This window comes from Ranitomeya variabilis, chromosome 1, assembly GCF_051348905.1.
Source record: "Ranitomeya variabilis isolate aRanVar5 chromosome 1, aRanVar5.hap1, whole genome shotgun sequence".
NCBI classification, from domain to species: Eukaryota; Metazoa; Chordata; class Amphibia; order Anura; family Dendrobatidae; genus Ranitomeya; species Ranitomeya variabilis.
In genome coordinates, this window is record NC_135232.1 from 211,679,755 (window position 1) to 211,707,167 (window position 27,413).

The following is a 27,413-nucleotide window of genomic DNA, read 5'->3' on the forward strand; positions in this document are numbered from 1 at the left end:
ACCATATAGGAAATACAGCAGCTGTCAGTCACATGACCTGTCTATTATGTACATGTGTGAGCTAATATATACTGCCAGGGGAAAGGGCTTCCTGTTGGCTGGGGAGTTATCAGGCTGCTAATAGCAACGAATCACAGCTCAGCTTCTACTTTGCTATAGTTAATTAATCTGAGCTCTGATTGGTTAATATAGGCAGGACATTCTCAGTATAACAAAGCTTGTGTGAGGTAATAGCATGTTGTTAGGATGTGTTGGTGGAAAGGCTGATGTCAGTCACATTACCTCTATGTGAGAGGATATAGAAACTGCCAGTTACAGACTATTTTTACCACAATTATGTGTATGTGTGAGCTAATATATACTGCCAGGGGGAAGGGCTTCCTGTTGGCTGGCATTTATCAGTCTGCCAATAGCAACCAATCACAGCTCAGCTTCTACTTTGCTACAGTTAATTAATCTGAGCTCTGATTGGTTAATATAGGCAGGACATTCTCAGTATAACAAAGCTTGTGTGAGGTAATAGCATGTTGTTAGGGTGTGTTGGTGGAAAGGCTGATGTCAGTCACATTACCTCTATGTGAGAGGATATAGAAACTGCCAGTTACAGACATGTCACCTTACAATAGCAAGGTGACATTAACCCTTCATTACCCCATATCCCACCGCTACACGGGAATGGGAAGAGAGTGGCCAAGTGCCAGAATAGGCGCATCTTCCAGATGTGCCTTTTCTGGGGTGGCTGGGGGCAGATGTTTTTAGCCGGGGGGGGCAATAACCGTGGACCCTCTCCAGGCTATTAATATCTGCCCTCAGTCACTGGCTTTACCACTCTGGCGGAGAAAATTGCGCGGGAGCCCACGCCAATTTTTTCCGCGATTTAACCCTTAAATTTAATAGCTACAGCGCTGAAATTTTGCACATACACACTACTAACATTAGTAGTGTGGAATATGCAAAAAAAAGGGGGATATGACATGGTTTACTGTATGTAAACCATGTCTCATATCGTGTCGGGTTTAGGCAGGTGAAATGAAAAGCCGGCAATCGGCTTTTCTGCTATATCGCTTAAATATAAATATATATATATATATATATATATATATATATATATATATGTGTGCCTCAATGACACCGCATGAGAAAACGCATGCGTCTAATAAACGCAGCGTTTGCACGCGTTTACATGCATTTTTTCACCACCTGCGTTTGTGTTTTCAACGCTGCGTTTTTAAACGCAAATGTGAAACTAGCCTAAGTCCTGCTTTTCCCATACTTAGCATGCCCACGGGACTACCTCCCATTGGAAGTCGGGGGGTCACATGCTTAGGTCCTGTTGTGGTTCCTATTGGACCACTAGGAAGGTCCTTGTCTGCTGCAGCTATAAAAGGTTTGCATGGCCGCACGGCCATGCGCTAGTATCAACCTATGTCTTGAGCTTTGCTGCTTTAGTGGTCATGTCTGCATGAGGTCAGGGTTGGCTGAAATAAGCCCCTAGAATACCGGCACAGGTTACTCTCCTGCACGGTGAACCCTGGGTTGCGAACGCACCTATTATTACTAATATATATACTCGGTGCGTTCCGCCAACCCTATCATAATACTAGCGCCAGGGTCGAAAATGGTGGACGATCAGTGTCTACACCAGTACATCCAGCAGCTGGAGGGTAGATTGGCGGCTCTTGAGCGCAAAACCTCGGCTGTGGATGTCACCGCAGTCGCTGTACAGGCTGCTAGCGTAGCTGCAGCCAGTTTGTCCTCTGCCACCCCTGTTCCGACTTTATCCCGACTTCCATTTCCAGACAAATTTGCTGGTGGCAGTAAGCTTTGTTGGGGATTCGTGAGCCAGTGCACCATACATCTTGAGCATCTGGCTGCATGTTTTCCTACGGAATGGGCTAAAGTGGGATTTATCATATCCCTTCTGCCAGGCAGGGCGTTGGAGTGGGCAATGCCGCTGTTGTAGCGTGATGATCGTGTGGTACAGAGTGCTCCTCACTTCCTGGACTCTCTGAGACAGGTCTTTGTCCAATTTGTTGTTGTCCAATTTGTCCTGAGTATGCTGGTACCCCATATGTGGGGGTAAACCACTGTTTGGGCGCACGGCAGAGCTCGGAAGGGAAGGAGCGCCATTTTGGAATGCAGACTTTGATAGAATTGTCTGCGGGCGTTATGTTGCGTTTGCAGACCCCTAATGTACCTAAACAGTAGAAACCCCCACCAGTGACCAAATTTTGGAAACTTGACCCCCTAAGGAACTTATCTAGATATGTGGTGAGAACTTTGAAAGCTCAAGTGCTTCACAGAAATTTATAATGCAGAGTAGTGAAAATAAAAAAATATATTTTTTTCCAACAAAAAAGATTTTTAGCCCCCAAGTTTTTATTTTCACAAGGGTAACAGGAGAAATTGGACCGCAAAAGTTGTTGTCCAATTTATCCCGAGTACGCTGATGCCCAATATGTGGGGGTAAACCACTGTTTGGGCGCACGGCAGAGCTCAGAAGGGAGGGAGTACCATTTGACTTTTTTAGCGCAAAATTGGCTGTCGTGTTTGGAGACCCCCTGATGTACCTAAACAGTGGAAACCCCCCAATTCTAACTCCAACCCTAACCCCAACACAGCCCTAACCCTAATCTCAACCCGATCCATAATCCTCATCACAACCCTAACGATAATCACAACCCTAACCCCAAAACAGCCCTAATCTCAACCCTAACCATAACCCTAATCAAAACCCTAAATCCAACACACCCCTAACCCTAATCCCAACCCTAACCCTAATCCCAACCCTAATCCCAAACGTAACACTAATCCCAACCCTAATCCAAACCCTAACCCTAATCCCAACTCTAACCCTAACTTTAGCCCCAACCCTAACCATAACTTTAGCCCCCGTCGTCACAAAAAAAGTTCAATGTAACCTTTTTTTTGTACGTCGCGTCCGCCATTTCCGCGGATGCGTGGCCGTAACTCTGCCCCCTCCTCCCCAGGACATAGACTGGGCAGCGGATGCGTTGAAAAACTGCATCCGCTGCCCACGTTGTGCACAATTTTCACAACGTGCGTCGGTACATCGGGCCAACGCATTGCGACCGCCCCGTACCGACGCAAGTGTGAAAGAAGCCTAAGGCTACTTTCACACTAGCGTCGTACTCGGCCCATCGCAGTGTGTCGGGCCGACGTACCGACGCTAGCGTTGTAAGCGCCGCACAACGGGTGCAGCGGATGCTGTTTTTTCAACGCATCCGCTGCCCCATTGTGAGGTGCGGGGAGGCGGGGGCGGAGTTCCGGCCACGCATGCGCGGTCGGAAATGGCGGACACGTCGCACAAAAAAGTTACATGTAGTTTTTTTTGTGTCGACGGTCCGCCGAAGCACGACGCATCCGTCGCACGACGGATGCGACATGTGGCAATCCGTCGCAATGCGTCGCTAATGCAAGCCAATGGAGAAAAAACGCATCCTGCAAGCACTTTTGCAGGATGCGTTTTTTCTCCAACGACGCATTGCGACGGAAGCCAAAAAACGCTAGTGTGAAAGTAGCCTAACCCTAACCCTAGCCCTAACCCTAAATTTAGCCCCAACCCTAACCCTAACCCTAACCCTAACTCTAACCCTAACTCTAACCCTAACCCTAACCCTAACTCTAACCCTAACCCTAACCCTAACCCTAACTCTAACCCTAACCCTAACCCTAACCCTAACCCTAATTTTAGCCCCAACTTGTCTTCTCCTGCCGGCCGGCAGATGGCAGCAGATGGCGGGCGCACTGCGCATGCGCCCGCCATGTTGAAAAAGCCGGCTGGCAGGAGAAGACAGAAGAGGACCCAGGGACCCCGGGTGAGTATGATAGGGTCCCCGAATCCCCCTATTTCTCTGTCCTCTGATGTGCGATCACATCAGAGGACAGAGAAATAACTGATCGCTTTTTTTTTTTTTTTTTTTTTGCGGTCGCCGGTAAACTGTTAATTACCGGCGATCGCAAAGCAGGGGTCGGTGCAAACCGACCCTGATCATGTTCTTTGGGGTCTCGGCTACCCCCGGCAGCCGAGACCCCAAAGAACATCCGGGTGCCGGGCGGCGGGCGCACTGCGCGTGCACCCGCCATTTTTTCCCAGAAAAAAGATGGCGGCGCCCATGGGGAGACACGAGGAGCACCGGGGGAGGTAGGTAAGTATTGGGGGGCTATTGGGGGCCATCGGGGACCACATTTCTCTGTCCTCCGATGTGCGATCACATCGGAGGACAGAGAAATTAAACGGCAAATCGCGTTTTGTTTTTTTTTTGTTGCGACCGCCGGTAAACGGTTAATTACCGGCGAACGCAACTCGGGGGTCGGTAAAAACCCCCCGAATCATGTTCTCTGGGGTCTCGGCTACCCTCGGCAACCGAGACCCCAGAGAAAATCCGACTCTGGGGGGCGCTATTCACTTTTTCCACATCGCCGTTAATTAACGGCGCTGTGGATTAAGTACCCTTAGCGGCCGCCGTTAAAAGGCGTATCGGCGGTCGTTAAGGGGTTAAATAGTGCCTTGTGCCTCTCTGAGATTTTCTGTGTATTGTTTTGGTTGGTGTCTTATGTGTTATAATAAAATATTCTGGTTTTACTAAGTTGTCAATCAGTATTTTTTCAGGTAGTGGTTTTTGGTTATATGTTTCTGTTTCTACTTGGAATGCTAAAATATTGGGTCTCAATTTTCTCCTTGGTTTTTGGTTAAAGTTTATGACTTGCCTGAAAGTGCCTGATCTTTTCTTGAAACTATCCGCTGTTAAAGCCAAATCCAAATAAAGATTTATCCAAAACTTCACAGCTCTTACAGCACTGAATAAATGTGCAGGCAAGAGTTTTAACTTTTTTTCCCTACATTTATAGCTAATGACGTTTACTAATTTTTTGCTGTGTTTCCTTTAGGCTGGAGTCACACCAGAGCGTAATAAGGACAAGTGCTATGCGATAAAAAATCCCATAGCATTCGGACCAATGTTAATCTATGGGGCAGCTCCCATTATCCAATATTTTCTCAGCCGTATTAGCATGCGATTGTCAGCATTTCTTGGCTGAGAATCGCCAATACAAGTCTATGGGGGTGAGAAAAATGCGGATTACACGCAGACCCCACGTTTGACTTGCGAGAAATATGCACCTGTGTCCTTTAGAAAAGCCGGTAATTCAGTGCGGTGTACAGTAAAATCACACTGACAGGTTAGAATAGAATAGATAGAATAAATATCTACACATAGAATAGGTGTATATATATATATATATATATATATATATATATATATATATATATATATATATATATCAGTGAGACACACATATATATATATTTAATACAGAGCTAGATAGCATAAAAGCAGGTAATTCAATTGTCGGCTTTTGCTACATTTTTACTGCACCTGACAGGACATACAGTAAACAATTTCATATCCGTTAGATTTTTACATATCCCTCACTAATAATGTTAGAAGTGTGTGTGTAAAATTTGGGAGCTGTAGGTGTTTTTCAATGCAAAATTGACTGGAATTGAGAAGGGACGCCATGTTGCATTTGGAGAGTCCTTGATGTGCCTAAACATTGAAACTCCCCACAAGTGACAACATTTGGGAAATTAGACCCCCTAAGGAACTTATCTAGATGTGTGGAGAGCAGTTTGACCCACCAAGTGCGTCACAGAAGTTTATAATGCAGAGCCACAAAAATAAAAAATCATATTTTTTCACAAAAATTATCTTTTCGCCTCCAATTTTTATTTTCCCAAGGGTAAAAGAAGAAATTGGATGGCAAAAGGTGTTGTACAATTTGTCCTGAGTACGCTGATACCCCATATGTGGGGGTAAACCACTGTTTGGGCGCATGGCAGAGCTCGCAAGGGAAGGAATGCCAATTGACTTTTCAATGCAAAATTGACTGGAATTGAGATGGGAAGCCATGTTGCGTTTGGAGAGCCCCTAATGTACCTAAACATTGATACCCCCCACAAATGACACCATTTTGGAAAGTAGACCAACTAAGGAACTTATCTAGATGTGTGGTGCGTACTTTGACCCACCAAGTGCTTCACAGAAGTTTATAATGTAGAGCCGTAAAAATTAAAAATCATATTTTTTCACAAAAATGATTTTTTGCCCCCAATTTTTTATTTTCCCAAGGGTAAGAGAAGAAATTGGACCCAAAAAGTTGTTGTGCAATTTGTCCATTGTACACTGATACCCCATATGTGGGGGGAACCACCGTTTGGGTGCATGGCAGAGCTCGGAAGGGAAGGAGTGCCTTTTGGAATGCAGGCTTAAATGGATTGGTCTGCAGGCGTCACGTTGCATTTGCAGAGCCTCTGATGCACCTAAACTGTAGAAACCCCCCACAAGTGGCCCGATATTGGAAACTAGACCACCCAAGGAACTTATCTAGATGTGTTGTGAGAACTTTGAACCCCCAAGTGTTTCACTACAGTTAGAAATGCAGAGCCATGAAAATAAAAAATAATTTTTTTCCTACAAAAATGTTTTTTAGCCCCCCAAATTTTTATTTTACCAAGGGTAACAAGAGAAATTGGACCACAAATGTTGTTGTCCAATTTGTCCTGAGTACGCTGATACCCCATATGTTAGGTTAAACCCCTGTTTGGGTGCACAGGAGAGCTCGGAAAGGAAGGAGCACTGTTTTACTTTTTCAACGCAGAATTGGCTGGAATTGAGATTGAACGTCATGTCGCATTTAGAGAGCCCTTGATGTGCCTAAACAGTTTAAGCCCCCCAATTCTAACTGAAACCCTAACCCAAACACACCCTTAACCCTATTCCCAACTCTACCCATAACCCTAACCACACCCCTAACCCGAACATGCCCCTAATCCTAACCCCAACCACAACCCTAACCCCAACACACCCCTAACCCCAACAGACCCCTAACCCTAATCCCAACCCTAACCACACCCTTAAATCCAACACACCCCTAACCTTAATCCCAACCATAACCCTAACCACACCCCTAACCCTGACACACCCCTAACCCTAATCCCAATTGTAAATGTAACCAAACCCTAACCCTAACTTTAGCCCCAACCCTAACCCTAACTTTAGCCCCAAACTTAACCCTAACTTTAGCCCCAACCCTAACCTTAACTTTAGCCCCAACCCTAACTGTAGCACTAACCGCAACCCTAGCCCCAACCTTAACTCTAACCCTAGCCCCAACCCTAACCCTAGCCCTAACCACGACCCTAACCCTAGCCCCGACCCTAACCCTAGCCCCAACCCTAACCCTAGCTCCAACCCTAACCCTAGCCCTAACCCTAGCCCCAACCCTATCCCCAACCCTAGCCCCAACCCTATCCCCAACCCAAGCCCTAACCCTAACCTTAGCCCCAACACTATCCCCAACCCTAACCCTAACCGTAGCCCCAACCCTAACCCTAATGGGAAAATGGAAATAAATACATTTTTTTATTTTATTATTTTTCCCTAATTAAAGGGGGTCATGAAGGGAAGTTTGATTTACTTTTATAGCGGGTTTTTAGCGGATTTTTGTGATTGGCAGCCGTCACACACTAAAACACGCTTTTTATTGCAAAAAATAGTTTTTGCATCTCCACATTTTGAGAGCTATAATTTTTCAATATTTTGGTCAACAGTCATGTGAGGTCTTGTTTTTTGCGGGACTAGTTGACGTTTTTATTGTTACCATTTTCGGGCATGTGACATTTTTTGATCGCTTTTTATTCCGATTTTTGTGAGGCAGAATGACCAAAAACCAGCTATTCATGAATTTCTTTTTGGGGGGTGTGTTTATACCATTTCACATTTGGTAAAATTGATAAAGCAGTTTTATTCTTCGGGTCAGTACGATTACAGCGATACCTCACTTATATCATTTTTTATGTTTTGGCACTTTTATACGATAAAAACGATTTTATAGAAAAAATAATTATTTTTGCATCGCTTTATTCTGAGGACTATAACTTTTTTATTTTTTCACTGATGATGTTGTATGGCAGGTTGTTTTTTGCGGGAGAAGATGATGTTTTCAGCGGTACCATGGTGATTTATATCCGTCTTTTTGATCGCGTGTTATTCCACTTTTTGTTCGAAGGTATGATAATAAAACTTTGTTTTTAGCCTCGTTTTTTTATGATGATCACTGAAGGGGCTAAATAGTGGGACAGTTTTATAGGTTGGGTCGTTACGGACGCGGCGATACTAAACATGTGTACTTTTATTGTTTGTTTTTTTTTAGTTAAAGAAATGTATTTATGGCAACAATCTATATATATTTTTCTTGATTTAGGAATTTTTTTTTCCACATGTGTGAATATTTTTTTTTTTGCTTTATAACATTGCCCCAGGGGGGAGGATCATGTTATAGGGTCAGATCGCTGAGCACTGTGCCAGATCAGCGATCACACAGGCACTGCAGGGACGCTTGCAAGCACTTGTTCTGAGCAGGTGCTTGCAAGCCACCTCCCTGCAGGACCCGGAAGCAGCCCTGCAGCCATATTGTACCAGGCCTGCAGGGAGGAGGAGGTATGAGACCCTCGGAGCAACGCAATCACATCCTGTTGCTCTGAGGGTCTCAGGGAAGCATGCAGGGAACCCTCTCCCTGCGTGATGCTTCCCTATACCGCCGGAACACTGCGATCATCTTTGATCGCAGTGTGCCGGGGGTTAATGCGCCAGCAGCGGTCTGACACCCAGCCGCGATCGGCCACGCTCCCCCCGTGAGCGCGGCCGATCACATATGGTGTACTATCTCGTCACTGAGAATTAAGTCCCTGGTCACCTCGACAGGATAGTATGTCATATGGGATTAAGGGGTTAAGAATAAAGTATTTTAATGAAAGAAAGAAACACACAGGTTTTATTATCTTTATTGTATGCTCAATCCAACTGAAGACGCTTGTTCTCCTGTAAAAAATTCCAAAATAAAAAGCAACAATATCCTATACTTGTCCGCCGTACAGTCAAGTCCCACGATGTAAATCCATCTCAAGGGGTTAAATACATTTACAACCAGGAGCACTGCTAATGCTGCCGATCCTGGCTGTAAAAGACTGGGGAATGAATGAAATCCAGGGAACGGAGCTTCGGTAACTAGCGGTGCCGTCACCAAAGCTGCGCCCCCTGGTGGCATGAACTCATATGAACTGTAGCATGAGAAAATATTCAGAAACATTCCCATGCCACAGTTCATGTGAGTTCATGCCATATATGTGTGTCTCACTGACACACATATATATATATATATATATATATATATATGTATATATATATATATATATATATATATATATATATATATATATATATATATATATATATATATATAGACTGTATAAATGTTCTCACAAATATTTGAGCCCATGGATCCATTATACATCCATTTTGCAAGCCAGCGAGAGAATCTCGCCGTACGGATGCCATACGGATGACAATCGGATATTTTTTTGAGAAAAAATCGCATCCTCGCATTGCACACGGATCACTGTTCATGAAACATTTGTGCGATTCTAGTCCGTGTAAAACGGACCGATTTATACTTTGTGTGTGACTCCAGCCTTATAATAACAGTTTTTTGCTTTTCCATTATGATCTATTGTCTTCATTTAGTTGAGAGCTATTAATGCCAGTCAGAAGAAAGGATCCATTGATGTCTAGCAAACAATGCCACATCTACATTTATCTAATGTGCTGCATTTATAACTACTGTATGAAGTTTTGATTGTTGGATTGTAAATAACTGTGGGCATTGCACATATTTCTTTTAGGTCTACAGCATAATACTGTATATTAGTGACTATTAGCATAATGAATACATAGGGAGGAATGAACATCTACCCACCAAGCTGCCCATGTCACTGGTTTTCTATCCATAAGCAAAGAGAGTGGCTACCAAATCTACTCTCTTTTAAAAGCATCCAACGTGTCTGTATATTACATATACCATGTAATGGTATATTACCATAATACCATAGTATAATAATATACTATGTAATGGTATATTGCATGGATAGACCATGACTTTGGATTGGATGCTTGCTGTCAGATTACATGAGACTGACATGCATAACTGATTGTTAGGAGCCCTGGTAGCGGTAAAACCTGTGGCCAATGTTTTTGTGGGAGGCCTCCCTACTACCAAAAAAAGATTAAAAAAAAGCAAAAATCTCTTTTAGTGATTGAAATATTACGAATTATTAAGATATATTAGAGTATAGAGGAATCACAAAGCCATCACCTAATTTACCATTTAATTTAATTTTCTTCCTTTCCCCTCTCAACCAATTTTTCAAAACAGTGGGTGGAGAGTAGCCAAAAAGTGTTCAATCAAATTTGCCATAATTAGCACCAGAAATCAGTTTATATTATAGTGAAAATCTCCACCAGTAGTAGTCCAGATGTCATTTTCTGCAACACACACAGCAAACAATGCACCAAAGTCATTAAAGGCAACCTGTAATGCAAAAAATAATACTATTAACCTGTAGATATGGGATTAATCTGCATGTTTACAGCACTCTGAGAACCCGGCTGTCAGTCAATGCCAGGGGGTGGTTTCAGCTGCAGATCACTATGAACTGAGTGGTTACTGAAGCAGCGCCAGCCCACCCCTATGACTGAAAGTCCAAGGCTGTTGGGAGGTATAAAGTTCATTGCCTCGCAGCAGCAGAGCTCTCAGTGTGGGCGCTGGGCAGCTTCAGAACACGATTAACCCCATATCTGCAAGTTAGTAGCATATTTTTACAACAGGTTCCCTTTCAGAGGAATACATTTCTTAATATCTGATCTGAAAATTCTGCATGCAGCTTTACTTTCCCCACAAGTAATGAGATTATAATACTAATTTTGTATCTTGAAAGCAACTTTGAGCCTTCATAGAAGGAATAACTCATTACCTTTTCCTTTCCAATGAGCCTGTGATGCAAATCCAATATGTCCACCATATTTCCTGTTGAATTCTGCCATTAACGCTTTGTATGGATTCCGAATAAGCAAAACAGCAGCATCAAAAGCTTCAATCTCCTTCCTTCCACTTTCATGAGTCTTTATGCAAACTGTGCGCCCATTTCTCCAGTGGTCTCTCTCCCCTTTAAAGCCTGCACAACATACATTCCATATAAGATATTGCCAAAAATGTTGACAAATTGCAAAATGTATGCCTTATAAAAGGCACAGGTATCAAAAGAAGACAATAACTTATTACGGTAATCACTTACTTGACATTTTATGGCAGTCAAGTACATGATTAAATGTTAGTTTGCCTTTCAAATTTAGAATACAATGATATGTGTTACCCAAATAAACATTAGGCCACAACATAATGAGTGTTATAACTATTTTAGAATTGATATATAGTTCATAATTTTTCAGTTAAAAAAATTTCGATTATTTTGTATTAGTGAGAAATAACAAAATAGTCATTGAGTACATAACAAAATTAAAATTACGCTTTAAACTTAATTCACATCTATATAAAAGCTTTCAAAACAATTAATTTTTAACAGATCAAAATGAATAAATCTTCCAAATGAAGCCTAATGAAAGCACCCAATCATATCTAAGTATGCAGTTATTTGTTTAGCCGCAACGTCTTTATATAAAAATAATCCATTGACAACATCATGCTCCATGTAGTTCTTTACAACTGATGTAGTTTATTGTGCCATTTAGCAGAGCCTACATACATTTGGTCTGGTTAGGAGTTTGTATTTGTATTATTAATAATCTGTTTGTGGATAATCCCTACTTTATATGTTTGCATCTGCAGCACCCCAGAGTCCTGGTTGCTGCAGTAATGTCATTCTTCCACCAGGGGGAGTGATATTACGTCTGAAGGTAATAAAGGAGTTCATCTTTCCAGGTATCACAAACCAAACACCACACTTCACACTCCAATCCACCAGTAGGGCACTCCTCACATAAGGGTAAAACTGGTGGTTTGGATAGAAAGTTAGAGAGACGCTGGCTGGGCTTTGCCCAGACAACACCTGTCAGGCAAACAGGGGGAAAAGGAGGAACATCTGAGCTGCAGACAGAGGGTCCCTGTCAGGGGTGGGATCCTGACAGAGGCCTAGCGGGATAGAAAGCTATGGAGTTGCGCCTGCCCCGCGTGCGGCAGCATCCTAGAAAGGACACGAAGAGAACTGTGTTGTAAAGAGTGAGAAATGAAGTCACAGCACAAGAAGAAAACACCGGGAGGAGTTCTGCCCTGTAAAGGCTGCCTCCTTCTGAGGCGCGTAGCCGGTAGCCGGAACACCGAGGGAGTAATTGACTCTACGCTTTACTTCAGAGACCGGCAGGACAGTCAATTCCAAGTTGGCTGCCCGACCTAAATACCTATGAAGACACAGTGGCACATTGTGGGGGTCGGGGCGTCTCTAGGGTCCCTATAAGCAAGCCTCAGGCCATCAGTCAAACGGGTTTGTCCTATCCATACCATCTGGGGGACAGAGAGGAAGAAATAACATCTAGAACATCAACAAAAGTTGTGAGGACCTTACCGAGTTGCTCAGCAGGGAGGTACTACAACACACAGGCGCTAGTAGGAAGGCTACTGATTTCCACCTGGATAAGGGAACTCTGGATTTGACTTCGGACTGGCCGGACTCTACCTACCCTGTGGTCCGCACCCTGGACTGTGGATGCTGAAGCTTCCAGTAAAAGGTAAAGAGGCTGCAACCTTGTGTCTTCGTTATTCACCGTGCCTTACATCGTCCACTATCACCACCTACACCTGTGGGAAGCCCTAGGGATACACTTCACCTGTGGGAAGGTATACCATCTAGCTGCCATAACATCACCCCAGTGGACCCCTAAGCAGCGTCGGTCATCCTGACCGAATACTGTTGTGAAATTGGATTTTGGGCTCCCCCGGTGGCCACTGGTGGAATTGAACTGGTGTGCATCATCCTCTCTGTTCACCTGTTTCCATCAGGATGTGGGAGTCGCTATTTAGCCTTGCTCCTCTGTCACTTCCATGCCGGTCAACATTGTAATCAGAAGCCTTTCTGTGCATGTTCCTGCTGCTAGACAACTCCCAGCTAAGTTGGACTTAGTCCTTGTTTGTTTTTGCATTTTGTTCCAGTTCACAGCTGTAGTTTCGTTTCTGTGTCTGGAAAGCTCTTGTGATCTGAAATTGCCACTCTGATGTTATGAGTTAATACTAGAGTCTTAAAGTAATTTCAGGATGGTATTTTGATAGGGTTTTCAGCTGACCATGAAAGTGCCCTTTCTGTCTTCCTGCTATCTAGTAAGCGGACCTCAATTTTGCTAAACCTATTTTCATACTACGTTTGTCATTTCATCTAAAATCACCGCCAATATTTGTGGGGGCCTCTGTCTGCCTTTCGGGGAAATTTCTCTAGAGGTGAGCCAGGACTATATTTTCCTCTGCCAGGATTAGTTAGTCCTCCGGCCGGCGCTGGGCGTCTAGGGATAAAACGCAGGCTACGCTACCCGGCTACTGTTAGTTGTGCGGCAGGTTTAGTTCATGGTCAGTTTAGTTTCCATCCTTCCAAGAGCTAGTTCGTATGTTTGCTGGGCTATGTTCTCTTGCCATTGAGAACCATAACAGTTTGACCGGCCTAAAAGGGTTAAATTAATTGACAGAGAAAGGAGAGAAAAGAGAAGTCTGCTGAAGATTTTTTTTTTTTTTCTCAGTTCTGAGTGTGCTTGTAATTGAATCTCTTGCAAGTCTGCCTATATTGCAGCCTTTCTCTCTCTCTCTCTCCTTCTAATCCTGGAATGGCTCTGTGTTCACCTGTTTAAAATGGATATTCAGAGTTTAGCTGCAGGTTTGAATAATCTCACCACGAAAGTTCAAAACTTACAAGATTTTGTTGTTCATGTTCCTATATCTGAACCTAGAATTCCTTTGCCTGAATTTTTCTCGGGGAATAGATCTTGCTTTCAAAATTTCAAAAATAATTGCAAGTTGTTTTTGTCCCTGAAATCTCGCTCTGCTGGAGATCCTGCTCAGCAGGTCAGGATTGTGATTTCTTTGCTCCGGGGCGACCCTCAGGATTGGGCTTTTGCATTGGCTCCAGGGGATCCTGTGTTGCTCAATGTGGATGCGTTTTTTCTGGCCTTGGGGTTGCTTTATGAGGAACCTCAGTTAGAACTTCAGGCGGAAAAGGCCTTGATGTCCCTATCTCAGGGGCAAGACGAAGCTGAAATATACTGCCAGAAATTCCGTAAATGGGCTGTGCTTACTCAGTGGAATGAGTGCGCCCTGGCGGCGAATTTCAGAGAGGGTCTCTCTGATGCCATTAAGGATGTTATGGTGGGGTTCCCTGTGCCTGCGGGTCTGAATGAGTCCATGACAATGGCTATCCAGATCGATAGGCGTCTGCGGGAGCGCAAACCTGTGCACCATTTGGCGGTGTCTACTGAGAAGACGCCAGAGAATATGCAATGTGATAGAATTCTGTCCAGAAGTGAACGGCAGAATTTTAGACGAAAAAATGGGTTGTGCTTCTATTGCGGTGATTCAACTCATGTTATATCAGCATGCTCTAAGCGTACTAAGAAGCTTGATAAGTCTGTTTCAATTGGCACTTTACAGTCTAAGTTTATTCTATCTGTGACCCTGATTTGTTCTTTATCATCTATTACCGCGGATGCCTATGTCGACTCTGGCGCCGCTTTGAGTCTTATGGATTGGTCCTTTGCCAAACGCTGTGGGTATGATTTGGAGCCTCTTGAAACTCCTATACCCCTGAAGGGGATTGACTCCACCCCATTGGCTAGCAATAAACCACAATACTGGACACAAGTAACTATGCGGATTAATCCGGATCACCAGGAGATTATTCGCTTTCTTGTGCTGTATAACCTACATGATGTGTTGGTGCTTGGATTGCCATGGCTGCAATCTCATAACCCAGTCCTTGACTGGAAAGCTATGTCTGTGTTAAGCTGGGGATGTAAGGGGACGCATGGGGACGTACCTGTGGTTTCCATTTCATCATCTATTCCCTCTGAGATTCCTGAATTCTTGACTGAATATCGTGACGTTTTTGAAGAACCTAAGCTTGGTTCATTACCTCCGCACCGGGAGTGCGATTGTGCCATAGATTTGATTCCGGGTAGTAAATACCCTAAGGGTCGTTTATTTAATCTGTCTGTGCCTGAACATGCTGCTATGCGAGAATATATAAAGGAGTCCTTGGAAAAGGGACATATTCGTCCTTCGTCATCTCCCTTAGGAGCCGGTTTTTTCTTTGTGGCTAAGAAAGATGGCTCTTTGAGGCCGTGCATTGATTATCGGCTTTTGAATAAAATCACGGTTAAATATCAATATCCGTTGCCACTGCTGACTGATTTGTTTGCTCGCATAAAGGGGGCCAAGTGGTTCTCTAAGATAGATCTTCGTGGGGCGTATAATTTGGTGCGAATTAAGCAGGGGGATGAGTGGAAAACCGCATTTAATACGCCCGAGGGCCACTTTGAGTATTTGGTGATGCCTTTTGGTCTTTCAAATGCCCCTTCAGTCTTTCAGTCCTTTATGCATGACATTTTCCGTGATTATTTGGATAAATTTATGATTGTGTATCTGGATGATATTTTGATTTTTTCGGATGACTGGGACTCTCATGTCCAGCAGGTCAGGAGGGTTTTTCAGGTTTTGCGGTCTAATTCCTTGTGTGTGAAGGGTTCTAAGTGCGTTTTTGGGGTTCAAAAGATTTCCTTTTTGGGATATATTTTTTCCCCCTCTTCCATCGAGATGGATCCTGTCAAGGTTCAGGCTATTTGTGATTGGACGCAACCCTCTTCTCTTAAGAGTCTTCAGAAATTTTTGGGCTTTGCTAACTTTTATCGTCGATTTATTGCTGGTTTTTCTGATGTTGTTAAACCATTGACTGATTTGACTAAGAAGGGTGCTGATGTTGCTGATTGGTCCCCTGCTGCTGTGGAGGCCTTTCGGGAGCTTAAGCGCCGCTTTTCTTCCGCCCCTGTGTTGCGTCAGCCTGATGTTGCTCTTCCTTTTCAGGTTGAGGTCGACGCTTCTGAAATCGGAGCTGGGGCGGTTTTGTCGCAGAGAAGTTCCGATTGCTCCGTGATGAGACCTTGTGCTTTTTTCTCGCGTAAATTTTCGCCCGCCGAGCGGAATTATGATGTTGGGAATCGGGAGCTTTTGGCCATGAAGTGGGCTTTTGAGGAGTGGCGTCATTGGCTTGAGGGGGCTAGACATCAGGTGGTGGTATTGACTGACCACAAAAATCTAATTTATCTTGAGTCCGCCAGACGCCTGAATCCTAGACAGGCGCGCTGGTCGTTGTTTTTCTCTCGGTTTAATTTTGTGGTGTCCTACCTGCCGGGTTCTAAGAATGTTAAGGCGGATGCCCTTTCTAGGAGTTTTGAGCCTGACTCCCCTGGTAATTCTGAACCTACAGGTATCCTTAAGGATGGAGTGATATTGTCTGCCGTTTCTCCAGACCTGCGGCGGGTCTTGCAGGAGTTTCAGGCGGATAGACCTGATCGTTGCCCACCTGGTAGACTGTTTGTTCCTGATGATTGGACCAGTAAAGTCATTTCTGAGGTTCATTCTTCTGCGTTGGCAGGTCATCCTGGAATCTTTGGTACCAGGGATTTGGTGGCAAGGTCCTTCTGGTGGCCTTCCCTGTCTCGAGATGTGCGAGGCTTCGTGCAGTCTTGTGACGTTTGTGCTCGGGCCAAGCCTTGTTGTTCTCGGGCTAGTGGATTGTTGTTGCCCTTGCCTATCCCGAAGAGGCCCTGGACACACATCTCGATGGATTTTATTTCGGATCTTCCTGTTTCTCAGAGGATGTCTGTCATCTGGGTGGTGTGTGATCGTTTCTCTAAGATGGTCCATTTGGTTCCCCTGCCTAAGTTGCCTTCTTCTTCCGAGTTGGTTCCTCTGTTTTTTCAAAATGTGGTCCGTTTGCATGGTATTCCGGAGAATATCGTTTCTGACAGAGGTACCCAATTCGTGTCTAGATTTTGGCGAGCATTCTGTGCTAGGATGGGCATAGATTTGTCTTTCTCGTCTGCTTTCCATCCTCAGACTAATGGCCAGACCGAGCGGACGAATCAGACCTTGGAGACATATTTGAGGTGTTTTGTGTCTGCAGATCAGGATGATTGGGTTGCTTTTTTGCCTTTAGCGGAGTTTGCCCTCAATAATCGGGCCAGTTCTGCCACCTTGGTGTCTCCCTTTTTCTGTAATTCGGGGTTTCATCCTCGATTTTCTTCTGGTCAGGTGGAATCTTCGGATTGTCCTGGAGTGGATGCTGTGGTGGAGAGGTTGCATCAGATTTGGGGGCAGGTAGTGGACAATTTGAAGTTATCCCAGGGGAAGACTCAGCTTTTTGCCAACCGCCGGCGTCGGGTTGGTCCTCGGCTTTGTGTTGGGGACTTGGTGTGGTTGTCTTCTCGTTTTGTCCCTATGAGGGTTTCTTCTCCCAAGTTTAAGCCTCGGTTCATCGGCCCGTACAAGATATTGGAGATTCTTAACCCTGTGTCCTTCCGTTTGGACCTCCCTGCATCTTTTTCTATTCATAATGTTTTTCATCGGTCATTATTGCGCAGGTATGAGGTACCGGTTGTGCCTTCCGTTGAGCCTCCTGCTCCGGTGTTGGTTGAGGGCGAGTTGGAGTACGTTGTGGAAAAAATCTTGGACTCCCGTGTTTCCAGACGGAAACTCCAGTATCTGGTCAAATGGAAGGGATACGGTCAGGAGGATAATTCTTGGGTGACTGCCTCTGATGTTCATGCCTCCGATTTGGTCCGTGCCTTTCATAGGGCTCATCCTGATCGCCCTGGTGGTTCTGGTGAGGGTTCGGTGCCCCCTCCTTGAGGGGGGGGTACTGTTGTGAAATTGGATTTTGGGCTCCCCCGGTGGCCACTGGTGGAATTGAACTGGTGTGCATCATCCTCTCTGTTCACCTGTTTCCATCAGGATGTGGGAGTCGCTATTTAGCCTTGCTCCTCTGTCACTTCCATGCCGGTCAACATTGTAATCAGAAGCCTTTCTGTGCATGTTCCTGCTGCTAGACAACTCCCAGCTAAGTTGGACTTAGTCCTTGTTTGTTTTTGCATTTTGTTCCAGTTCACAGCTGTAGTTTCGTTTCTGTGTCTGGAAAGCTCTTGTGATCTGAAATTGCCACTCTGATGTTATGAGTTAATACTAGAGTCTTAAAGTAATTTCAGGATGGTATTTTGATAGGGTTTTCAGCTGACCATGAAAGTGCCCTTTCTGTCTTCCTGCTATCTAGTAAGCGGACCTCAATTTTGCTAAACCTATTTTCATACTACGTTTGTCATTTCATCTAAAATCACCGCCAATATTTGTGGGGGCCTCTGTCTGCCTTTCGGGGAAATTTCTCTAGAGGTGAGCCAGGACTATATTTTCCTCTGCCAGGATTAGTTAGTCCTCCGGCCGGCGCTGGGCGTCTAGGGATAAAACGCAGGCTACGCTACCCGGCTACTGTTAGTTGTGCGGCAGGTTTAGTTCATGGTCAGTTTAGTTTCCATCCTTCCAAGAGCTAGTTCGTATGTTTGCTGGGCTATGTTCTCTTGCCATTGAGAACCATAACAGAATACCACAGGTTGCGTCACGAACCTTATACAAACTTTCCCTTTATTATTGACGCCCCTCAAGGGGCCACGGACCGGGTCAGGCCACCATGACTTCCCCTGAACTGAGAAGGACCCGGTACTGAGTACCCCATTGCCCTGACGTGGGGGCGCTCCACATCAAAAAGAATTTGTTTATTGGCCCCCACAATTCATCTTGCTGTGATGTATCTTGGTGATATACAGTACTGCACAATTTTGAGATGCATACACTCCTTTAACACATAATAAGGCAATGAAGATAATGAGGAGAACTTTTTTCAGAACCAAGGACATGGATAACTCTAACTAAGTTTTGAAGCTCAATTATCAGAGGAGTTGCACTGTACTTTATATATGCTTTGCATATTCACCTAGTATTTTAATTAAAGGAGCACTCCCATCAAAGTTTTTATCCTCTTAATATATTGCAGTCATACTATTATATTGCATTGTGCACTTACAATTGCTCATTTTGCCTTTCTACCCAGTTAATTCTTCTCTTTTACATTAGGTCCATGACACCACCTGATTAACCCCTTCACCCCCAAGGGTGGTTTGCACGTTAATGACCGGGCCAATTTTTACAATTCTGACCACTGTCCCTTTATGAGGCTATAACTCTGGAACGCTTTGACGGATCTTGGCGATTCTGACATTGTTTTCTCGTGACATATTGTACTTCATGTTAGTGGTAAAATTTATTCGATATAACTTGCGTTTATTTGTGAAAAAAATGGAAATTTGGCGAAAATTTTGAAAATTTTGCAATTTTCCAACTTTGAATTTTTATGCCCTTAAATCACAGACATATGTCACGCAAAATACTTAATAAGTAACATTTCCCACATGTCTACTTTACATCAGTACAATTTTGGAACCAAAATTTTTTTTTGTGACGGAGTTATAAGGGTTAAAAGTTGACCAGCAATTTCTCATTTTTACAACACCATTTTTTTTTAGGGACCACATCTCATTTGAAGTCATTTTGAGGGGTCTATATGATAGAAAATACCCAAGTGTGACACCATTCTAAAAACTGCACCCCTCAAGGTGCTCAAAACCACATTCAAGAAGTTTATTAACCCTTCAGGTGTTTCACAGGAATTTTTGGAATGTTTAAATAAAAATGAACATTTAACTTTTTTTCACACAAAATTTATTTCAGCTCCAATTTGTTTTATTTTACCAAGGGTAACAGGAGAAAATGGACCCCCAAAGTTGTTGTACAATTTGTCCTGAGTACGCTGATACCCCATATGTGGGGGTAAACCACTGTTTGGGCGTATGGCAGAGCTCGGAAGGAAAGGAGCGCCATTTGACTTTTCAATGCAAAATTGACTGGAATTGAGATGGGACGCCATGTTGCGTTTGGAGAGCCCCTGATGTGCCTAAACACTGAAACCCCCTACAAGTGACACCATTTTGGAAAGTAGACCCCCTAAGGAACTTATCTTGATGTGTGGTGAGCACTTTGACCCACCAAGTGCTTCACAGAAGTTTATAATGCAGAGCCGTAAAAATAAAAAATCATATTGTTTCACAAAAATGATCTTTTCGCCCCCAATTTTTTATTTTCCCAAGGGTAAGAGAAGAAATTGGACCCCAAAAAATGTTGTGCAATTTGTCCTGAGTACGATGATACCCCATATGTGGGTGTAAACCATTGTTTGGGCGCATGGCAGAGCTTGGAAGGGAAGGAGCGCCATTTGACTTTTCAATGCAAAATTGACTGGAATTGAGATGGGACGCCATGTTGCGTTTGGAGAGCCCCTGATGTGCCTAAACATTGAAACTCCCTACAAGTGACACCATTTTGGAAAGTAGACCCCCTAAGGAACTTATCTAGATGTGTGGTGAGCACTTTGACCCACCAAGTGCTTCACAGAAGTTTATAATGCAGAGCCGTAAAAATAAAAAATCATATTTTTTCACAAAAATGATCTTTTCGCCCCCAATTTTTTATTTTCCCAAGGGTAAGAGAAGAAATTGGACCCCAAAAAATGTTGGCCAATTTGTCCTGAGTACGATGATACCCCATATGTGGGTGTAAACCATTGTTTGGGCGCATGGCAGAGCTTGGAAGGGAAGGAGCGCCATTTGACTTTTCAATGCAAAATTGACTGGAATTGAGATGGGACGCCATGTTGCGTTTGGAGAGCCCCTGATGTGCCTAAACATTGAAACTCCCTACAAGTGACACCATTTTGGAAAGTAGACCCCCTAAGGAACTTATCTAGATGTGTGGTGAGCACTTTGACCCACCAAGTGCTTCACAGAAGTTTATAATGCAGAGCCGTAAAAATAAAAAATCATATTTTTTCACAAAAATGATCTTTTCGCCCCCAATTTTTTATTTTCCCAAGGGTAAGAGAAGAAATTGGACCCCAAAAAATGTTGGCCAATTTGTCCTGAGTACGATGATACCCCATATGTGGGTGTAAACCATTGTTTGGGCGCATGGCAGAGCTTGGAAGGGAAGGAGCGCCATTTGACTTTTCAATGCAAAATTGACTGGAATTGAGATGGGACGCCATGTTGCGTTTGGAGAACCCCTGATGTGCCTAAACATTGAAACTCCCTACAAGTGACACCATTTTGGAAAGTAGACCCCCTAAGGAACTTATCTAGATGTGTGGTGAGCACTTTGACCCACCAAGTGCTTCACAGAAGTTTATAATGCAGAGCCGTAAAAATAAAAAATCATATTTTTTCACAAAAATGATCTTTTCGCCCCCAATTTTTTATTTTCCCAAGTGTAAGAGAAGAAATTGGACCCCAAAAAATGTTGGCCAATTTGTCCTGAGTACGATGATACCCCATATGTGGGTGTAAACCATTGTTTGGGCGCATGGCAGAGCTTGGAAGGGAAGGAGCGCCATTTGACTTTTCAATGCAAAATTGACTGGAATTGAGATGGGACGCCATGTTGCGTTTGGAGAGCCCCTGATGTGCCTAAACATTGAAACTCCCTACAAGTGACACCATTTTGGAAAGTAGACCCCCTAAGGATCTTATCTAGATGTGTTTTGAGAGCTTTGAACCCCCAAGTGTTTCACTACAGATTATAACGCAGAGCCGTGAAAATAATTTTTATTTTTTTTCTCAAAAATGATTTTTTAGCACCCAGCTTTGTATTTTTACAAGGGTAACAGAATAAATTGGACCCCAAAATTTGTTTTCCAATTTGTCCTGAGTACGCTGATACCCCATATGTGGGGGGGAACCACTGTTTGGGCGCATGACAGAGCTCGGAAGGGAAGGAGCGCCATTTGGAATGCAGACTTAAATGGATTGGTCAGCAGCCGTCACGTTGCATTTGCAGAGCCCCTGATGTACCCAAACAGTACAAACCCCCCACAAGTGACCCCATATTGGAAACTAGACCTCCCAAGGAACTTATCTAGATGTGTTTTGAGAACTTTGAACCCCCAAGTGTTTCACTAAAGTTTATAGCGCAAAGCCGTGAAAATAAAAATTCTTTTTTTTTTTTCACAAAAATGATTTTTTAGCCCCCAGTTTTGTATTTTTACAAGGGTAACAGGATAAATTAGACCCCAAAAGTTGTTGTCCAATTTGTCCTGAGTACGCTGATACCCCATATGTGGGGGGGAACCACTGTTTGGGTGCATGACAGAGCTCGGAAGGGAAGGAGCGCCATTTGGAATGCAGCCTTAAATGGATTGGTCTGCAGGCGTCACGTTGCATTTGCAGAGCCCCTGATGTACCCAAACAGTACAAACCCCCCACAAGTGACCCCATATTGGAAACTAGACCTCCCAAGGAACTTATCTAGATGTGTTGTGAGAACTTTGAACCCCCAAGTGTTTCACTACAGTTTATAACGCAGAGCCGTGAAAATAAAACATCTTTTTTTTCCCACAAAAATGATTTTTAGCCCCCCAAATTTTTATTTTCCTAAGGATAACAAGAGAACTTGGACCCCAGAAGTTGTTGTTCAATTTGTCCCGAGTACGCTGATAACACATATGTTGGGGTAAACCCCTTTTTGGGCGCACGGGAGAGCTCGGAAGGGAAGGAGCACTGTTTTACTTTTTCAACGCAGAATTGGCTGGAATTGAGATTGGACGCCATGTCGCGCTTGGAGAGCCCCTGATGTGCCTGGACAGTGGAAACTCCCCAATTCTACCTGAAACCCTAACCCAAACACACCCCTAACCCTAATCCCAACGGTAACCCTAACCACACCCCTAGCCCTGACACACCCATAATTCTAATCCCAACCCTAATCCAAACGTAAATGTAATCCAAACCCTAACCCTAACTTTACCTCCAACCCTAGCCCTAACCCTAACCCTACCCCTCACCCTAACCCTAAACGTGACTGAAATACGTGTCACTAAAATACGTGTCACTAAAATACGTGGCACTGAAATACGTGGCACTGAAATACGTGGCACTGAAATACGTGGCACTGAAATACGTGATACGTGGCACTTAAATACGTGGCACTGAAACACGTGGCACTGAAATACGTGATACGTGGCACTGAAATACGTGGCACTGAAATACGTGGCACTGAAATACGTGGCACTGAAATATGTGGCACTGAAATACGTGGCACTTAAATACGTGGCACTGAAATATGTGATACGTGGCACTGAAATACGTGGCACTGAAATACGTGGCACTGAAATACGTGGCACTGAAATACGTGGCACTGAAATACGTGGCACTGAAATACGTGGCACTGAAATATGTGATACGTGGCACTTAAATACGTGGCACTGAAACACGTGGCACTGAAACACGTGGCACTGAAATACGTGGCACTGAAATACGTGGCACTGAAATACGTGGCACTGAAATACGTGGCACTGAAATACGTGGCACTGAAATACGTGGTACTAAAATATGTGGCACTGAAATACGTGATACGTGGCACTGAAATACGTGGCACTGAAACACGTGGCACTGAAATACGTGATACGTGGCACAGAAATACGTGGCACTGAAATACGTGGCACTGAAATACGTGGCACTGAAATACGTGGCACTGAAATACGTGGCACTGAAATACGTGGCACTATGACTGTCAGAAAATGTTCATTAAACGGTTAGGGGTGAGGTTAGGGGTAGAGTTAGGGTTAGGGTTTGGATCCCTTTATCACCTTGATGGTGGTGGGTGGCTTTTCAGTGTGTTTTCTGTTTTTTTTCGATAAAAATGCATGCGTTTTTAACGCAAACAAACGCATGTGCTTAAAAACGCAAGAAAATACTGCAGGTTGTATTTCTGAAAATGAACGCATGCAGAAAAAAACCGCATGCGTTTGAAAACGCGACCAAACGCGTACAAAAAAACCGCATGCGTTTTCAATGTCAAATATAGGGAAAAAACGCATGCGTTTTTTTGTGCAAAAAACGCTGCAGACAAAAACGCAAGTGTGAAACCAGCGACGCTTTTTATAGCAAAAAAGTTTTTGCGTCTCCACATTTTGAGACCTATAATTTTTCCACATTTTGCTCCACAGAGTCATGTGAGGTCTTGTTTTTTGCGGGACGAGTTGACGTTTTTATTGGTAACATTTTCGGACACGTGACCATTTTTGATCGCTTTTTATTCCGATTTTTGTGAGGCAGAATGACCAAAAACCTGCTATTCATGAATTTCTTTTGGGAGAGGCGTTTATACCGTTCCGCGTTTGGTAAAATTGATAAAGCAGTTTTATTCGTCGGGTCAGTACGATTACAGCGATATCTCATTTATATCATTTTTTTATGTTTTGGCGCTTTTATACGATAAAAACTAAAATATAGAAAAAATAATTATTTTGGCATCGCTTTATTCTGAGGACTATAACTTTTTTATTTTTTTGCTGATGATGCTGTATGGCGGCTTTTTTTTTGCGGGACAAGATGACGTTTTCAGCGGTACCATGGATATTTATATCAGTCTTTTTGATCGTGTGTTATTCCACTTTTTGTTCGGCGGTATGGTAATAAAGCGTTGTTTTTTGCCTCGTTTTTTTTTTTTTTTTTCTTACGGTGTTTACTGAAGGGGTTAACTAGTGGGGCAGTTTTATAGGTTGGGTCGTTACGGACGCGGCGATACTAAATATGTGTACTTTTATTGTTTTGTTTTTTTTATTTAGATAAAGAAATGTATTTATGGGAATAATATATTTTTTTTATTATTATTTATTTAGGAATTTTTTTTTTATTTTTTTTTACACATGTGGAAAATTTTTTTTTTTACTTTTTTACTTTGTCCCAGGGGGGGACATCACAGATCATTGATCTGGCAGTGCGCACAGCACTCTGCCAGATCGACGATCTGCTGTGCAGGGCTGCAGGCTTTCCAAGTGTCTGCTCTGAGCAGACACTCGGTAAGCCACCTCCCTCCCTGCAGGACCCGGATGCCGCGGCCATCTTGGATCCGGGACCTGCGGCGAGGAGGGAGGTAGGAGACCCTCATAGCAACGCGATCACATCGCGTTGCTCCGGGGGTCTCAGGGAAGCCCGCAGGGAGCCCCCTCCCTGCGCGATGCTTCCCTATACCGCCGGTACACTGCGATCATGTTTGATCGCGGTGTGCCGGGGGTTAATGTGCCGGGGGCGGTCCGTGACCGCTCCTGGCACATAGTGCCGGATGTCAGCTGCGATATGCAGCTGACACCCGGCCGCGATCGGCCGCGCTCCCCCCGTGAGCGCCGCTGATCGATGATGACGTACTATCCCGTCGGCGGTCATACGGGCCCACCCCACCTCGACGGGATAGTACGTCAAATGTCGGGAAGGGGTTAAAAACTGACTATCTGAATCTTGCACAGTTCGTGGCAGGGGGGATGAGTGTTGGAGAGGTAGTGAAGCTGGGCTGCCAGAGACTTTGTATTAATGTAGAATTGTAGTTCTAATGATGACTCATGTAGAGAAAAGAGATTTCCTATTTCTACACAGAGATTCTGGTTTGGCTTTTAGCGTGTCATGTAGGCTCTTTAAAGGGTCTCGAAATTGACTTTTAGGTGGCACTAGAGTTCTAGTTCTCTTCCTTTCTGAAGAGGCAATTTGTATACATAGAGTTTAGAAGGAATCAGCTAATCTTTTTTTAATCATATGATGTCTTCTAGAAAGGAAAATAATTAGCTGGGTAGAAAGGCAAAGTAAGCAATTGTAAGTACACAGTGCTATATACAGTGGGGAAAAAAGTATTTAGTCAGCCACCAATTGTGCAAGTTATCCCACTTAAAAAGATGAGAGAGGCCTGTAATTGACATCATAGGTAGACCACAACTATGACAGTCAAAATGAGAATACAAATCCAGAAAATCACATTGTCTGATTTGGCAAGATTTATTTAGAAAATTATGGTGGAAAATAAGTATTTGGTCATTACCAAAAGTTAATCTCAATATTTTGTTATATAGCCTTTGTTGGCAATGACAAAGGCCAAACGTTTTCTGTAAGTCTTCACAAGATGGCACACACTGTTGGTGGTATGTTGGCCCATTCCTCCATGCAAATCTCCTCTAGAGCAGTGATGTTTTGGGCCTGTCGCTGGGCATGTCACATGTCAACACGGACTATCAACTCCCTCCAAATGTTTTCTATGGTGTTGCGATCTGAAGACTGGCTAGGCCACTCCAGGACCTTTATATGCTTCTTACAAAGCCACTCCTTCGTTGCGCTGGTGGTGTGCTTGGGTTCATTGTAATGCTGAAAGACCCATCCACATTTCATCTTCAATGCCCTTTCTGATGGAAGGAGGTTTGCACTCAAAATCTCATGATACATAGCCCCATTCAGGGTATGTGCACACGTCAGGATTTCTTGCAGAAATTTTCCTGACAGAAAAACGGACATTTCTGCCAGAAATCCGCATGCGGTTTTTTTGCGTTTTTGACGCGTTTTTTGTGCTTTTTTTGCAGTTTTTCCCAATGCATAGAACAGCGGGAAAAACGCAGAAAATCCACAAAATTAATGAACATGCTGCTTTTTTTACCGCGATGCGTTTTTCCCCATGTGCGCAAAACATGCAGAATGCATTCTAAATGATAGGATGCATAATGTATGCATTTTAATGAGTTTTATAGCGTTTTTATCGCGAAAAAACACGAAAAAAACCTGAACGTGTGCACATACCCTCATTCTTTCATGTGCACGGATCAGTCATCCTTGTCCCTTAGCAGAGAAACAGCCTCAAAGCATGATGTTGCTGACCCTATAGGTATGGTGTTCTTTGGATGCAACTCAGCACTTTGTCTCCTCCAAACACGACGAGTTTTGTTTCTAGCAAACAGTTCTACTTTGGTTTCATCAGACTATATGGCATTCTCCCAATACTCTTCTGAATAATTCAAATGCTCTCTAGCAAACTTCAGACAGGCTCGGACATGTACTGGCTTAAGCAGGGGGACATGTCTGGTACTGCAGGAGTTGAGTCCCTGGTGGCATAGAGTGTTACTGATGGTAGCCTTTGTTACGGAGGTCCCAGCTCAATGCAGGTCATTCGCTAGGTCCCCCTGTGTGGTTCTGGGATTTTTGCTTATTTCTTGTGATAATTTCGACCTCACGGGGTGAGATCTTCTGTGGAGCCCCAGATCAAGGGAGAATATCAGTGGTGTTTTATGTCTTCCATTTTCTTATTATTGCTCCCTCATTTGATTTCATCTTACCAAGCTGCTTGCCTATTGCAGATTCAGTCTTCCCAGCCTGGTGCAGGGCTTTTGGTGTCCTCTGATAGCTCTTTGGTCTTCACCATATTGGAGTTTGCAGTGTGACTGTTTGAGGTTGTGGATAGGTGTCTTTTATACTGATAACAAGTTCACACAGGTACCATTACTACAGGTAATGAGTGGAGGACAGAAGAGCCTCTTAAAGAAG

General features: G+C 43.8%; 1 protein-coding gene across 2 annotated transcripts in view; it reads right to left on the bottom strand.

Moving 5' to 3' along the window:
• WSCD2 (WSC domain containing 2) overlaps nucleotides 1–27,413 on the bottom strand; it is a 799,558-nt gene that overhangs the window by 104,097 nt on the left and 668,048 nt on the right. For both annotated transcript variants that reach the window (XM_077292392.1, XM_077292385.1), the window contains one exon: nucleotides 10,892–11,092. In XM_077292392.1, the coding sequence (XP_077148507.1) occupies nucleotides 10,892–11,092 (201 nt within the window). The remainder of the gene's footprint in view (nucleotides 1–10,891; nucleotides 11,093–27,413) is intronic.